The sequence below is a fragment of the Channa argus genome, chromosome 1 (genome assembly GCF_033026475.1).
Source record: "Channa argus isolate prfri chromosome 1, Channa argus male v1.0, whole genome shotgun sequence".
Classification (NCBI taxonomy): Eukaryota; Metazoa; Chordata; class Actinopteri; order Anabantiformes; family Channidae; genus Channa; species Channa argus.
This window is the reverse complement of record NC_090197.1, coordinates 503,465-516,190: the sequence shown is the minus strand read 5'-3', so window position 1 is coordinate 516,190 and position 12,726 is coordinate 503,465. Positions and strand designations below refer to the sequence as shown.

General features: G+C 43.0%; 1 protein-coding gene across 1 annotated transcript; it reads left to right on the top strand.

Moving 5' to 3' along the window:
* Positions 1-1,005: 1,005 nt before the first annotated feature.
* ints3 (integrator complex subunit 3) lies at positions 1,006-12,332 on the top strand. Its single transcript, XM_067498038.1, has 29 exons — positions 1,006-1,347; positions 2,174-2,257; positions 3,121-3,204; positions 3,294-3,407; positions 3,619-3,703; positions 3,790-3,856; positions 4,020-4,161; positions 4,243-4,372; positions 4,451-4,548; positions 4,692-4,883; positions 4,956-5,043; positions 5,483-5,562; positions 5,768-5,859; positions 7,204-7,310; positions 7,407-7,526; positions 8,057-8,186; positions 8,288-8,342; positions 8,430-8,533; positions 8,614-8,778; positions 8,869-9,022; positions 9,092-9,160; positions 9,373-9,448; positions 9,542-9,655; positions 9,864-9,912; positions 9,997-10,164; positions 10,438-10,538; positions 10,617-10,689; positions 10,765-10,924; positions 11,784-12,332. The coding sequence occupies exons 1-29, from the start codon at positions 1,264-1,266 to the stop codon at positions 11,859-11,861; spliced, it is 3,063 nt and encodes a 1,020-aa protein (XP_067354139.1). The 5' UTR covers positions 1,006-1,263; the 3' UTR covers positions 11,862-12,332.
* Positions 12,333-12,726: the final 394 nt, after the last annotated feature.

The following is a 12,726-nucleotide window of genomic DNA, read 5'->3' as shown; positions in this document are numbered from 1 at the left end:
CTGGTTAGCAAGTAATTAATAATAATAATAAAACTAATAAATGATTATGTACATTTATGGTTACAGGCTACTACTTTAGAATCCTACTACTGCTGTAGTATTCCACATAAGTTCTACTGTAAACAAGTACCTGAAGACAGCCATTCACACCAGATGTCCTAAGAATCTCGATTAAATGAAGCAGTTTTATAAAGAATGATGGAAAGTTGAGCAGGTCTAATCCACAGATACAGAAAGTTTGAGGTTACTGCTGCCAAAGGTTAAAATACTGTTTTCATTTCCTTTATTCACCATCCCATATATAGACATGAAATATCACGATTGTTTGTGTTTTATCAGCTTAGAAAAATTGTTTGTTGATAATTGTGACTTTAGTAAAGATCAGCTCACATTTCAGGACCAATTGATACAGAAAAGCAGGACATTGCCGTTACTTTTTCTTGACTGTCTCGCCAAATACTGGGAGCTAACAACCCTCTCTTCTAAGTGTTAGGGTTAACAACAGGTAGGAAGTGGAAATCAGCTGTTAACTAGCTGACATGAAAACACACTGGAACCTAATGCTTTTTTACCAGAAGCAATAAAAATAACTAAATATGAGTATTTAAAGAAACCATATAATGACATATTATAGAGATAAACTACCACTGTTTAAAAATGAATAAATAAATAAAGCAAATACTTATAACTCATTTAAAAGCCGTCATTGATTTAAAATATAACGATTTAGTTTGCAAAACTGTACAAGTTACCGAAAATAGTCAATTGCTGCTAAATCCTGCTTTTATTCACAGGACTGGATTAGAACCGCTTTGTTGGACAGCTAAAAGCTCCGTGAGTCATGTGACCCCGATCATTTTTGACCCTCTCGCCGCCTCGTTGTCGTAACTCTTCCAGCTCTACGGCTCTGGGATTGTCTCCACATTCTCTCACATGTCATTGGTCCACATACACATCACTCAGAGATCTCAGTAAACTGATTGGTCTGGAGGCCCCATGGCTGCCTCGGATCTCTCGGTGCGGATGTCCGTTATGTTCCTGCGGTCGGACGGAGTTTCAGAGCGGGACCGAAAGTCACTGCTGCCTTGAAACAAGTTTTAAAAACACACTTTACCTGAGAAGACCGTCTCACACAGAGACACCGAGGCTGACAGCACCGACACACTCTCCGGCATACAGACAAGGAACATTTATAACCCGTCTGAACCAGGACTCCCAGTTTTTCTCAGCTCAGCGGGGCCCGGCGAGGCGCAGCGGGAGCAGATGGAGCCTGGACCGGCGAAGGCGAAGCCGCAGGGTCGGCTACTGGTGTCCACCCCGCTGGACGCTAAAGACGAGCTGGAGGAGGTATGGTTGCCCGTGTGAACGGCCCCGGGAGTTCATATAGCCCGGGTTAAAAACTGTTAGGCCATTTTTACCGGCGGAGAGCCGCAGTTTTTGGAACAAGAAACGGGTACAAAGAACCGTTTTATCAGGCTGCACCGAGGCTGTGCTAGTTAGCATGCTAACAGGGGGCTAGCATCATTAGCTTAGCATAGCGAACAGAAGCGTGTGGACTCGTAATGTAGCGGATTAAACCATCAAGGTGAGACAGGAGGGGAGAAACAGGAATGGAGAGACAGGCGTGAGAGCTGTGACGGACGTCACCGAGGCGATGTAAACTCTCACACTGTTATCTTAGCATGCTAATCCTACGTAAACATATGCATGAAAAGTGACAGGTGCGCATGCGCCTTGCTTGTTTCCCTTGTCAAAAGTAATAAGACGATGACAGGTGAGGTGTTTACCTGATCGGGTGTTTGTGTCTGAGTAGTCTTACAGATTCACAGTGACTGAAACGTTATGATACATGAAAATAAATGTCAGAACTGAACCAGGACTACCCAAGGCTAACATGATGTGAGGAAGAGCTTAGGGTGGACTCAGTCAAAAATCCCTTTTTTCTTTAACTGTAAAGTTTTTGAAAACTATGTGGACTATGGACTATGTGCTCTGGATGACCTGTTTATCCTGCATGTGTCACGTGTATTTCTGCAGAGATGAAGCAGGGTCTGAATCAGAGCTCAGATTATAATCTCACGTGTTCTCAAAGTTGAACAGGTTTCAAAGTGTCGCTGAAAATGTTCTGGATTCATCAATGCACCTGTCTGTGTTTCTGTTGTTGTGTGTTCAGAGATTGGAGCGCTGTGTTGGGATTGTCCAGTCATTGACCAATGCGCTATCAGAGCGAGAAGCCAATGATGCACTCACTGCTAATGTAAGGAATACACTCTTAACTACTGCTAATACTGCAAATAATACTGTTAGTGACCACATGTAAGCTACTACTACTATCAAGGAAAACATACACTACTACAACCAGTCCCTTTTTACCTTTTCCTTCATTGTTGTGGCCTAAAATGCCTGCAAATTTTTTTCTGTGTTAAATTGCAATTGGTTTGGATTGGTCAAATTCATTGTTGACATTACAACATTGTGATAACAATTCTATAATTGAAGGTACTACAGATACTATAGTAAATACAATCAACTACTGTAACAAAGTGAGCTACCCTAAAAACAAGTACTTCCAGAGCTACTATGACCAACAATGCTGTTAAAATCACACCAACATCACACAAATTCTTTATAAATAAAAACACTGCAGAATACCTCAACTACTTTTACAAACCGAACAGCAGGAACAACAACAATTAGATCAGATGCTACAGCAGACTGAACAACCTTTGTACAACTACTTCCTAAATACAACAACAAATACTACAACTACTGTGTTAGATACTACAATAAGCTAGAGCTTATCTCTTTTCCTTCAGTAACCAGTGTTGTCTTACACTTGACACAACTTTCAGACTCACTCTGACTATACTTTAACTTCATTAAATTCATTCATCGTCATGCAGCAGCAGGGCAGAGAGGTGCTGTTTATACAGAACAGTTATTAGTCACTTATTAGCTTTGCTTGTTGTAGCTTAATATTATCAGTAACGCACTGCTGCAGTTACTGTCATTACTTCTAAAGTAATACACCCCCCGAATATCACTACCCATAAAAGTGAACTGTCATGGTAAAATAGATTTTTATTTAGAAGGGTAACTTTCTGTTTACCTATCCTTTAGGTGTGTAAAGGTCAGCAGCAGCATGAGGAGGTGTGTCTGGGTCTGTTCACTCTGGTCCTCACAGAACCAGCCCAGGCCCAGAGGGTAGGACACTGTCACATGATGATTAATGTCTGACATCATCCTGACATGACACTTACATCACACTGACATCCCTGTTTGTGTTTGGACAGTGTTACAGAGACCTGACACTGGTCAACAGAGACGGGATGAACGTGGTCCTGGTGAAGATCAACCAGATCCTGATGGAGAAGTTTCTCAAACTGCAGGATGTTCCCAGAACCCAGGTAAGATCTACACAGGTACACGCACAGGTGAATGTTGTCTTTATGTGGCCTCAAACCTTCCCCTGAGTCTTTGTTGTGTTAACGGAATATGGTGCCTGACAGATCAGAGGCAGGGAAGAACAAAAAAAACATGTACTTACTTTAGATGGGATTCTCACCTGCATGAGTCACCTACACGGTGACATTAATGAATCTGTGGGTGTGTTTGCAGCTGGTGTGGCTGGTCAGAGAGCTGGTTAAGAGTGGAGTGATGGGAGCTGATGGTGTTGTCATGACGCTGCTGAAACAGATAGCAGGTCAGACGTTAGACTAGTTTGATTATTTATTTACCTGGAGAACTTAACTGCCATCCAGAACTAACACTGTTGTTGTTTGTGTTCAGGAGGAGACATCTCCACTAAGAACCTGTGGCTGGCTGAGAGCGTCCTGGACATCCTGCTCGAGCAAAAGTATGTTTCACTTTACTCCTTTTTAATAAATCACATTGCTGCAGGTGGAGAATGGGTTATGTGTTTCTATACTGTCAGCAGCTATAAACACTTTCCAGCAGGATAAGAAACTACTGTGAAGCAGCTGCAGAGATTTTACTGTGATTCATCTTCCTCTCTGTAGGGAGTGGGTGTTGAAGAGCGGGATGCTGATAGCAATGTCAGTCTACACCTACCTCCGCCTGATCGTTGACCATGGAGCCCCAAACCTGCTCCCACTCCGTCAGAAAGAGGTCGACTTCTGCATCAGCATGCTGAGAGAGAAGGTGAGGGAGGGAGGGGGAGTAACTTTTTTTTTTTTAAATGTTTCTGGAGCTACAGCGATAATTTTGTCTCCTTGTCTGCAGTTCATGGAGTGTGTGATCATCGGCAGAGATCTGGTTCGTCTGCTGCAGAATGTTGCTCGCATCCCAGAGATGGAGCTGCTGTGGAGAGACCTGCTGCACAACCCGCAAGTCCTGAGTCCTCAGTTCACTGGTAACTTACACACAATCCTCAATTCACATGTACTGTTTTCTACTGTTTTCCCTGACTGAAACTGGGCCCGTGTTGCAGGCGTCCTCCAGCTGCTCACAGCTCGGACCTCCAGAAAGTTCTTGGCCTGTCGACTTACACCAGACATGGAGACTAAGCTGCTGTTCATGACTTCCAGGGTAAAGTTCTGGTCCACATCGGACTGTGATGGTCTTGCTTAAGTCCACAGAAACCCTATAGTCCAAAGTGGTTCATCACACCCCCATGAAAGTATACACTCTACACTGCACTCTGACTTAGCTAAGTTTTTCTGTGTGTGCAGGTGCGTTTTGGACAGCAAAAGCGATACCAGGATTGGTTCCAGAGACAGTACCTGTCCACAGCTGAGAGCCAGTCTCTGCGCTGCGACCTCATTCGCTACATATGTGGAGTAGTTCATCCGTCCAATGAAGTTCTAAGCTCCGACATCCTGCCGCGCTGGGCTATCATTGGCTGGCTGCTCACCACCTGCACGGTAAGGGGGGCGTGTGTGTATTGGGGGAGTTATTAGTTGATTTTATTTAATTGATTTAATCTTTGTTTGCAGTCGAACGTAGCGGCCTCCAACGCCAAGCTGGCGCTCTTCTATGATTGGTTGTTCTTCAGTCCAGAGAAAGACAGCATCATGAACATAGGTATCACATACAGTGTGTTTACTCAAGTACACATAAAGCTAGATGGAAACCGTTTGAATGAATTCAAATATGACCCACATGTTAACATAGATAACTTTTACTGAGCGGCCTCAAACATAAGACTAAAATAAAGTGGATCATGCTGGGAAGTTTTTGTAACTTCGGGTTACAGATGTCACTGCTGTATGAAAAGTTTAGTTTGAAGGATCACAACAAGAGGGAACTGAACCACAAAATGAGGCAGAATAGAACTAGTGATGCTGTCCATATGTAAAGTAATGCTGGTTTTTCAGCATTACTTTACATATGGACAGCATTTAATGACCTTTTAATTTTTCTGGGAAAGAATTGACTTAAGTAGATTCTACAGTGTCAAGACTAACAAAGTTTGTGTGTGTGATGTGATGGCCTGTGTTGTTTTTTTCTGCTCCTGTTTTAGAACCTGCAATCCTTGTGATGCATCACTCCATGAAACCTCATCCTGCCATCACTGCCACACTGCTTGACTTCATGTGCAGGGTATCACACAGTCTGACAAACAAACATACAATGAAATAAATCCATACTTTATCACTGTGCTTTAGTTATACCTAAAACCTACAAACTTGTAAACTAATAGTTAACCTGTTTCTACTCACGGAATTAATAAAGTTGTTTGTTTTTGAATTACAATAGATTTAAAGGCCAATGTTGTTCTTCACCTCCTTGTTTCTTTCCCTCTCAGATCATCCCTCACTTCTATCCTCCACTGGAGTCTCAGGTCCGTCAGGGCGTCTTCAACTCACTAAACTTCATCATGGAGAAGAGAGTGCTGGCGTAAGAGATGCATACTTCTTCACTCAGTGGTTACTGGAGCATGAACAGCTTCTACTGTTAATGTGTTTTAACATTAAGAGTAACTTTATTGTCTGTCCCAATCAGTGACAGAAATCCATCTTTGACAGACTCCACAAATCACATGTACTACATACAATTACCGGTACAGTTGACAGTTAAAAACAAGAACAAGAGCAACATAATAAAAATGTCTATTTTTTACTATTTAGAATAGTTATTGCACTGGGGGTTAAATGATTTCTTGTAGATGTTTTTATGGGCCAATGGGACTTTATAACGCCTTCCATATGGCAGCAGTGTGAAGGAACTATGTAGGGGATGCGAGGGGTCCTTAACAATCTGGGTTGCTTTCTTCTCCACCAATCGGCTATAAGTTTCAGATAGAGGAGTCTGTAGTGATCCAGTTATCTTGCTGATTAATTATGCGTGAAAGTTTGTTTAATGGTAAGAACATTATTCCAAGTTGTAATATTGAAAGTGAGAATGGATTCAATTAGTGAGGCTTATAAGAAGGCTGTTGTGTTTTTTGTACACTAAGTCAGTATGTTGTGCGAAGGACAAGCACGTGTCAATTTCTATTCCTAGGTACTTAAAAGATTGTACTTGCTCCATTAACTGGCCCTGAATATTCAGTGGTTGTGTTAGCAGCAGTGAAGTTTTTCCTCTAACCCCAAAACCCATTTCTTTAGTTTTATTAATATTCAGCTCCAATGAGTTATCAGCAAATATCTGAGCCATCCTGTTAACTTCCTGCTGGTATTGAGACAGAGTATGGGTGTCATTCACGTAAGCCACCAGGGCTATGTCGTCTGCATGCTTTAGAAGTTTCATTCCTCTCCTGTTGCAACAGACGCTGTTTGGGTAGACAGAGAAGAGCATAGGAGACAAAATACAGCCCAGAGGCAGTCCTGTGTTTTAAACCAATGTACTGGATGTAAAACGATTAAAACGCACATGTTAGGGCCTGTCCTTTAAGAACCCCTCTATCGATAAAATCAATGTGGGGTGTACATGAAGATTGAAGAGAGTGCAATACAGTGTCTACCTGTACAGTGTTAAAAGCGGGGTAAAAGTCCATAAAAAAAATTCTGGTATGTGGATGTACAGAGTCCAGCTGTTTGGTAACGGTGTCCAGAAGTAAGATACATGCAACCTCCACACCACGATCTGCCCTATTGCAGAAAAAAACAGCTGGTTTCAGAGTGTGATTATACAGTAGCTGAAGGGAAACAAACAAAAAACTGTTGTGATGTATAGAGCATGTATAGTATAGTAATATGTATAGCTTTGAATATGTGCTGATTATTGCTATCTGTGTCTTAGTCACCTCGCTCCACTGTTCGATAATCCAAAGTTAGACCGAGAGCTTCGATCGATGCTCAGAGAGAGATTCCCTGAGTTCTGCAGCTCGCCCTCTCCCCCCACTGAAGGTAACACTCACTGTGAATCTCCTCCCCCTGCAAACAGAGGTGAAAACATTTAACAGCAAAACATAAACATATTAACCCCCTTTGTGTTTCCTGCAGTTAAGATGGAGGAAGCTGTTTCCTTGGAGATGGACAACCATGTGTTGGACAAGGAGGAGGGTTGCTATGATAACACAGAGGCAGCCTTTAGTGATGATGAGGAGGAGGTCAACAACAAAGGTGATGAAATGATGATAAATTGGATTAAACTTGTTCAATTTCATTTAAACCAGAAAATTTAGAATAAAACTCTTTAATTAAAGATTAACCTGTATAAACAGATCATATAAAATAAAAACATTAAACCAAACCACTTTTAAGACCAAAATGAGACTTAATTTAACTAATAATTCAATGAAATATGCCACTGAAATCTGGATCACATTCAGCCAGTTTAAAAAGGATCTGATTAATCCAATGTAAAAAACTTCCATCTGGATCAGTTTATACAACAATAATCCACAATGAGTAAACCAGTTTAAACAGGAAACAAAACACACTGTAAATCGCTTTGGAAAATCTGATAAATGCAAATACATAGAACCAGTTTAACAAGATCCAGTTTAAAGTGGAATAAACCAGGTTAGTAAAACCGGTTCTAGATGTTAGTGTGGTCTACCTTCTGCAGGTGAACATATTGTATCTAGTTCATCCTTTGATTCATTAAAAACTCCTTGATGACCTCAAACCATGCTGACCTATTACTGCAGGAAAGAAGAGGGAGTTCAGGTTCCACCCAATCAAAGAGGCTGTAATTGAAGAGCCTGCTGACATCACGCCCTGGCTCGACCAATTAGATGAGACCATGAAGGAGAAGGTCCTGCAGCTACAGAAAACAAGGTGAGAGCCTGTGGCCCTCGTACAGGACTCTGGGTTTAGTGATTGTTTATTGGTTAATAATCTGATTATTGCCTGATTCTGTTGATGTTTCCTGTCGTCAGTGACACAGAAACTCAATGTGAGGTGATGCAGGAGATCGTTGACCTCATTCTGGAGGTGAGTTGTCATTAAGACATCACTAGCAGGTTCTGCTGTGCTCATATTGTGTCCCACTATGGCTCCACTGGGTTCTTTTCTTTCCAGGAGGACTTTGACTCAGAGCAGATGTCAGCTCTGGCTTCCTGTCTGTCTGAATTGTTTAAAGATCATTTCAGAGGAGATGTCCTGCCCGAGGAGATCACTGAGGAGTAAGTCTGTCTCTGCAGGGAAACATAAACAGTAATGTAGGGGCTCTCTGACTATGTCTCTTTCTGTCTGTCGTCTGCAGGTCCCTGGAGGAGTCTGTGTGTAAACCTGTCTGTCTGATCTTCAGGAACCTTGTCACCATGCAGGAAGACAACAGCGGCTTCTCTGTGCTCCTCGACATGTTAGCAGAACTTTACCAGAAACAGCCCAAGATCGGATACCACCTGCTGTACTACCTCAAAGCCAGGTGACCCAGCTGCACCTGCAGAAATGGTGTAAGTCATGACATCAGAGCTGTAACCAGTTTAACTAGTAGCGTGTATGTGTGTGTTTACAGTAAAGCGGCAAATGGGAAGATGATGCTGTACGAGTCATTTGCTCAGGCCACGGCACTTGGGGACCTGCATACCTGTCTGATGATGGACATGAAGGCATGCCAGGAGGATGACGTCCGGCTGCTCTGCTACCTCACTCCCTCCATCTACTCTGAGGTACAGATGTACAGAAATTCGCTGCTGTCCTGTCTTTAACTCACAGTCTCCTGAATCTTTTTTGTTCAGTTTCCAGATGAAACGCTGAGGAGTGGTGAGCTGCTCAACATGATCGTAGCTGTCATTGACTCCACGCAGGTAGGGAGGCTGTGTGCAGCAGGGATCAGTACTTTCTTTTTGGAACAGTGAGCAGCATATAAGCACCATGAGGGGTCAGCAGAAAGTGCTGGTCATTGTCTGAACTTGTACTACCTGACCAAATCATTGTTATTACGGACTTTAGAGGACATTTCTGTGAGGTAAAGTACAGTCTCTGATCCTCAATGATAACTGGCAGTGTATGTTTGTAGCTACAGGAGCTGATGTGTCATGTGATGATGGGGAACCTGGTGATGTTCAGGAAAGACTCTGTGCTCAACATCCTCAGTGAGAAACAAAACAAACGCACAGTTCATGTACAGGTATTGTGTTTGACTGCAGCTGATTCTCTGTTTCTGTGTCTTCTTTTTGTATAAACAGTTCAGTCTTTGGACTGGGAGACCTTTGAGCAGTACAGCACCTGGCAGCTGTTCCTGGCTCATAGTATTCCTCTGGAAACTATCATACCCATTCTGCAACACCTCAAATACAAAGGTGAGTGCAGACACAACCCAAAAACAGCCTCGACCTGGGTCTGGACGAAGATGGAGGTTGCACTGTTAGTGGTAGCATTTCTTTTTTGGACAGTTTGTGAACCAGCAGCTAAGAGACAAATAAATGACAAGACACACAAAAACCACAAAAAGAAGTATAATGTAGTAGTAGTGTAGTTTTTCTGACTTTTTCTGTTTTTTTTCTGCAGAACATCCTGAGGCTCTGTCTTGTCTACTGCTGCAGCTCCGCAGGGAGAAGTAAGACAAGCTAGCACATAGACATAAGTTCTTCATTACGTTAGAGGTTTCTTTTAACATCTGTCTCTGTGTCTATGTTCTCAGGCCGAGTGAGGAGATGGTGAAGATGGTCCTAAGTCGTCCATGTCACCCTGAAGACCATTTCACTACCAGCATCTTGAGACACTGGGCATCCAAATATGATGACACCTTGGCAGAACACATCAAAGCCCAGCTGATCAAGAACAACAACCAGCCCCGCAAAAGACAGAGGTGAGGATAGTGAGGGCAAGAGACAGCCAGAGAAAGAGACAGAGGTGAAGACAGCGAGGGGGAGAGACAGAGAGAGACAGAGGTGAGGACGGTGAGGGGGAGAGAGTGAGAGGGAGAGGCGAAGACAGTTAGGGTGAGATAAAGACCAAGGTGAGGACAAAAAGAGAGAGAAGGACAGAGGTGTGGACAAATAAGAGAAGAGAGACAAGCATTGAAGACAGAGACTATAAAGATTAAAACCCAAACAGTGACCAGTTGTCTCTGTATGTCCAGTCTCCGCAGCTCCAGCAGTAAACTGGCTCAGCTGACCCTCGAGCAGATCCTGGAGCACATGGACAACCTGAGACTGAGCCTGAGCAACACCAAGAACAGCTGTCAGTACATTAATTGATTATTGATCATCCTTTGGTGACTGCTTGATTATTGGTAACTGTTGTTTTTTTTTCTGTCAGTCTTCACTCAGACTCCGATCCTTCAGGCTCTCCAGCATGTCCAGGCGAGCTGTGATGAAGCCCACAAGATGAGGTACACACACACTCTCACACAGTGTCCTTGTCACTGTGACATCACCGCAGGTGCTGACTTAATTCCCTGCTCCAGGTTCAGTGACCTGTTTGCGCTGGCTGAGGAGTACGAGGACTCTCAGACGAAACCTCCCAAGTCTCGACGTAAAGCTCCGGCCTCTTCGCCCCGTTCCAGGAAAGGAGCAGCAGCTCCCCCCACAAACAACGAGGAGGAGAGCGGCTCCAGCAGCGCTTCGGTATGTACGCTTCACATCACGGGTTTGATCCCAGTCTGAACCAGACCTCCTGGTCCCTGTCCACACCCTTCTGCAGAATGTCCATGTGATATCCAACTGTCACACTCTACCAGTATTCTCAGACCACCGTCTCCTGAAAAAACTGGACAAACATCACATTAATGATCACACAGGTTCAGTCAGGAAAGTAGAGACAAAATAAAGAAACAAATATTTATTCTGAGAACTTTGTTAGGGAAGAGTATGGGAAACAGCAAAGCGGAAGGTCCTGGGTCAGAACCGACCCAGGAACATTGCAGTTGTGCCCACGCTCTGTGATTAGTTAAGTCGAGTTCCAGAGATCAGCTATTTGTGACCCAAAAAATAATAATCTGAAGGTTTATCCTGAATCCTTAGACTCTTCTACTGGTTCAGGCAAAACCACAATCTAGTGCGCTTTCTCAGAATTGACGTCTTACTTTGGGAATCAAGGGCAGCACCCCCCTTGTAAAGATTGATTTCATAAATAAAACACTATCGCCACATTAAAGTCTTAATTCCAGAAGAAACTAAAGTCTCACAAATAGTGTTAGTGCAACAGCACGCTCCTTCCTCCCCACAGCTGGTTTTCTAGCCAGGGGTCAGTACCATCAGCACAATATCATTGCATTATCCTAGATCTGTAAGGTGACCTTGTGTGTTGAGAAAGGCACCCATAAATAAAATGTATTTTTCTTATTATTATTGTTTCCATGCTGAGCCAGTTCTAGTCCCACAGTTGATGCCTGCAAGAATCAGACCTACATTACTTGTTGGCCTGAGGTCTTTAAACTTCATTTTTACATATGTGGTCAAATACTGAGACATGTCTGTGTTTCAGGAGGAGGAGGACTCCAAGCCCAAAGCTCCGAAAAGGAAGAGGAAAGGTTTGTCAGCCGTTGGGTCTGACAGTGACTGATGGACCGACGTTCTGAACAATTGCAACCCAGCTGCCACAGAGACCAGCCAATCAGCCACTTTGACCAGTGGAGCAGGCCCCACCCCTACTGATGACATGCACTGATCGCCGTAAGGGGGGGGTCTGAACTGACTTTTTTACAAGACTGATTCCATGAAGACAAGGAATGGCTGGGTCAAAATCCACCAATGTGGATGAACTCCCATGATGCACTGGGAGGAGGAAACCACGAACTTTGGGAACTAAACAATGGATTTTAACACAGACGTGATGAAGAAGAGTGCAGTTTGCGGGTACTTTTTTTTTCCCCAAGGTTTTTTTCGGTGGGGGGGTTGGACTCACTGTGGAGGACCTTAAAGTCCTGCAGTTTTTAGCAGCCCCTTCCTGTTGATCTCGCTGGAGTAAAAGCTCCTCATCTGTTTTGATCGTCATGTTGATGAATTCTTCATATAAAAGCTGACATTTGTTTCAGGTTGTCCTCTTTCTCTTACTGGATGCAGGGGGTAATGGGGGCACTGAGGTACTGCAGCTGTTTTTACTTATGTGTAAACTTATAAACATGAAAAATTCAAATCGAGTTTCTTGTGAGTCATCAGTTTGGGGGTTTATTTAGTTTTTATTTTCATGTAAAGGCTGTCACAGTGATTACAAGTAAATCTTGTCAGAAATGTTGAGTTTGTCAAGAGAGAAAAGGGGTTCATAGATTTTTATGCCAAAAATTTGTACTGACTTTATGAATAACTACTGACTGGATCAGGTGAATAAAAGACAGATAATGTCTGTTTTGTAAAAGGATAAAAACAGTTACCAAACCCACAGGTTACATTAGTTTTTAGCTTCCACCATTATTATTGTGCTCTGTTTT

What these genes read in the sequence shown, in the direction of transcription:
- ints3 (XM_067498038.1), top strand. Translation starts at nt 1,264, where the DNA reads ATGGAGCCTGGACCGGCGAAGGCGAAGCCGCAGGGTCGGCTACTGGTG. An exon ending in ATGGAGAAGAGAGTGCTGGC is followed by an intron (nt 5,860 to 7,203) that starts GTAAGAGATGCA and finishes TCTGTGTCTTAG; the next exon opens with TCACCTCGCTCCACTGTTCG. An exon ending in CTGCAGCTACAGAAAACAAG is followed by an intron (nt 8,187 to 8,287) that starts GTGAGAGCCTGT and finishes TCCTGTCGTCAG; the next exon opens with TGACACAGAAACTCAATGTG.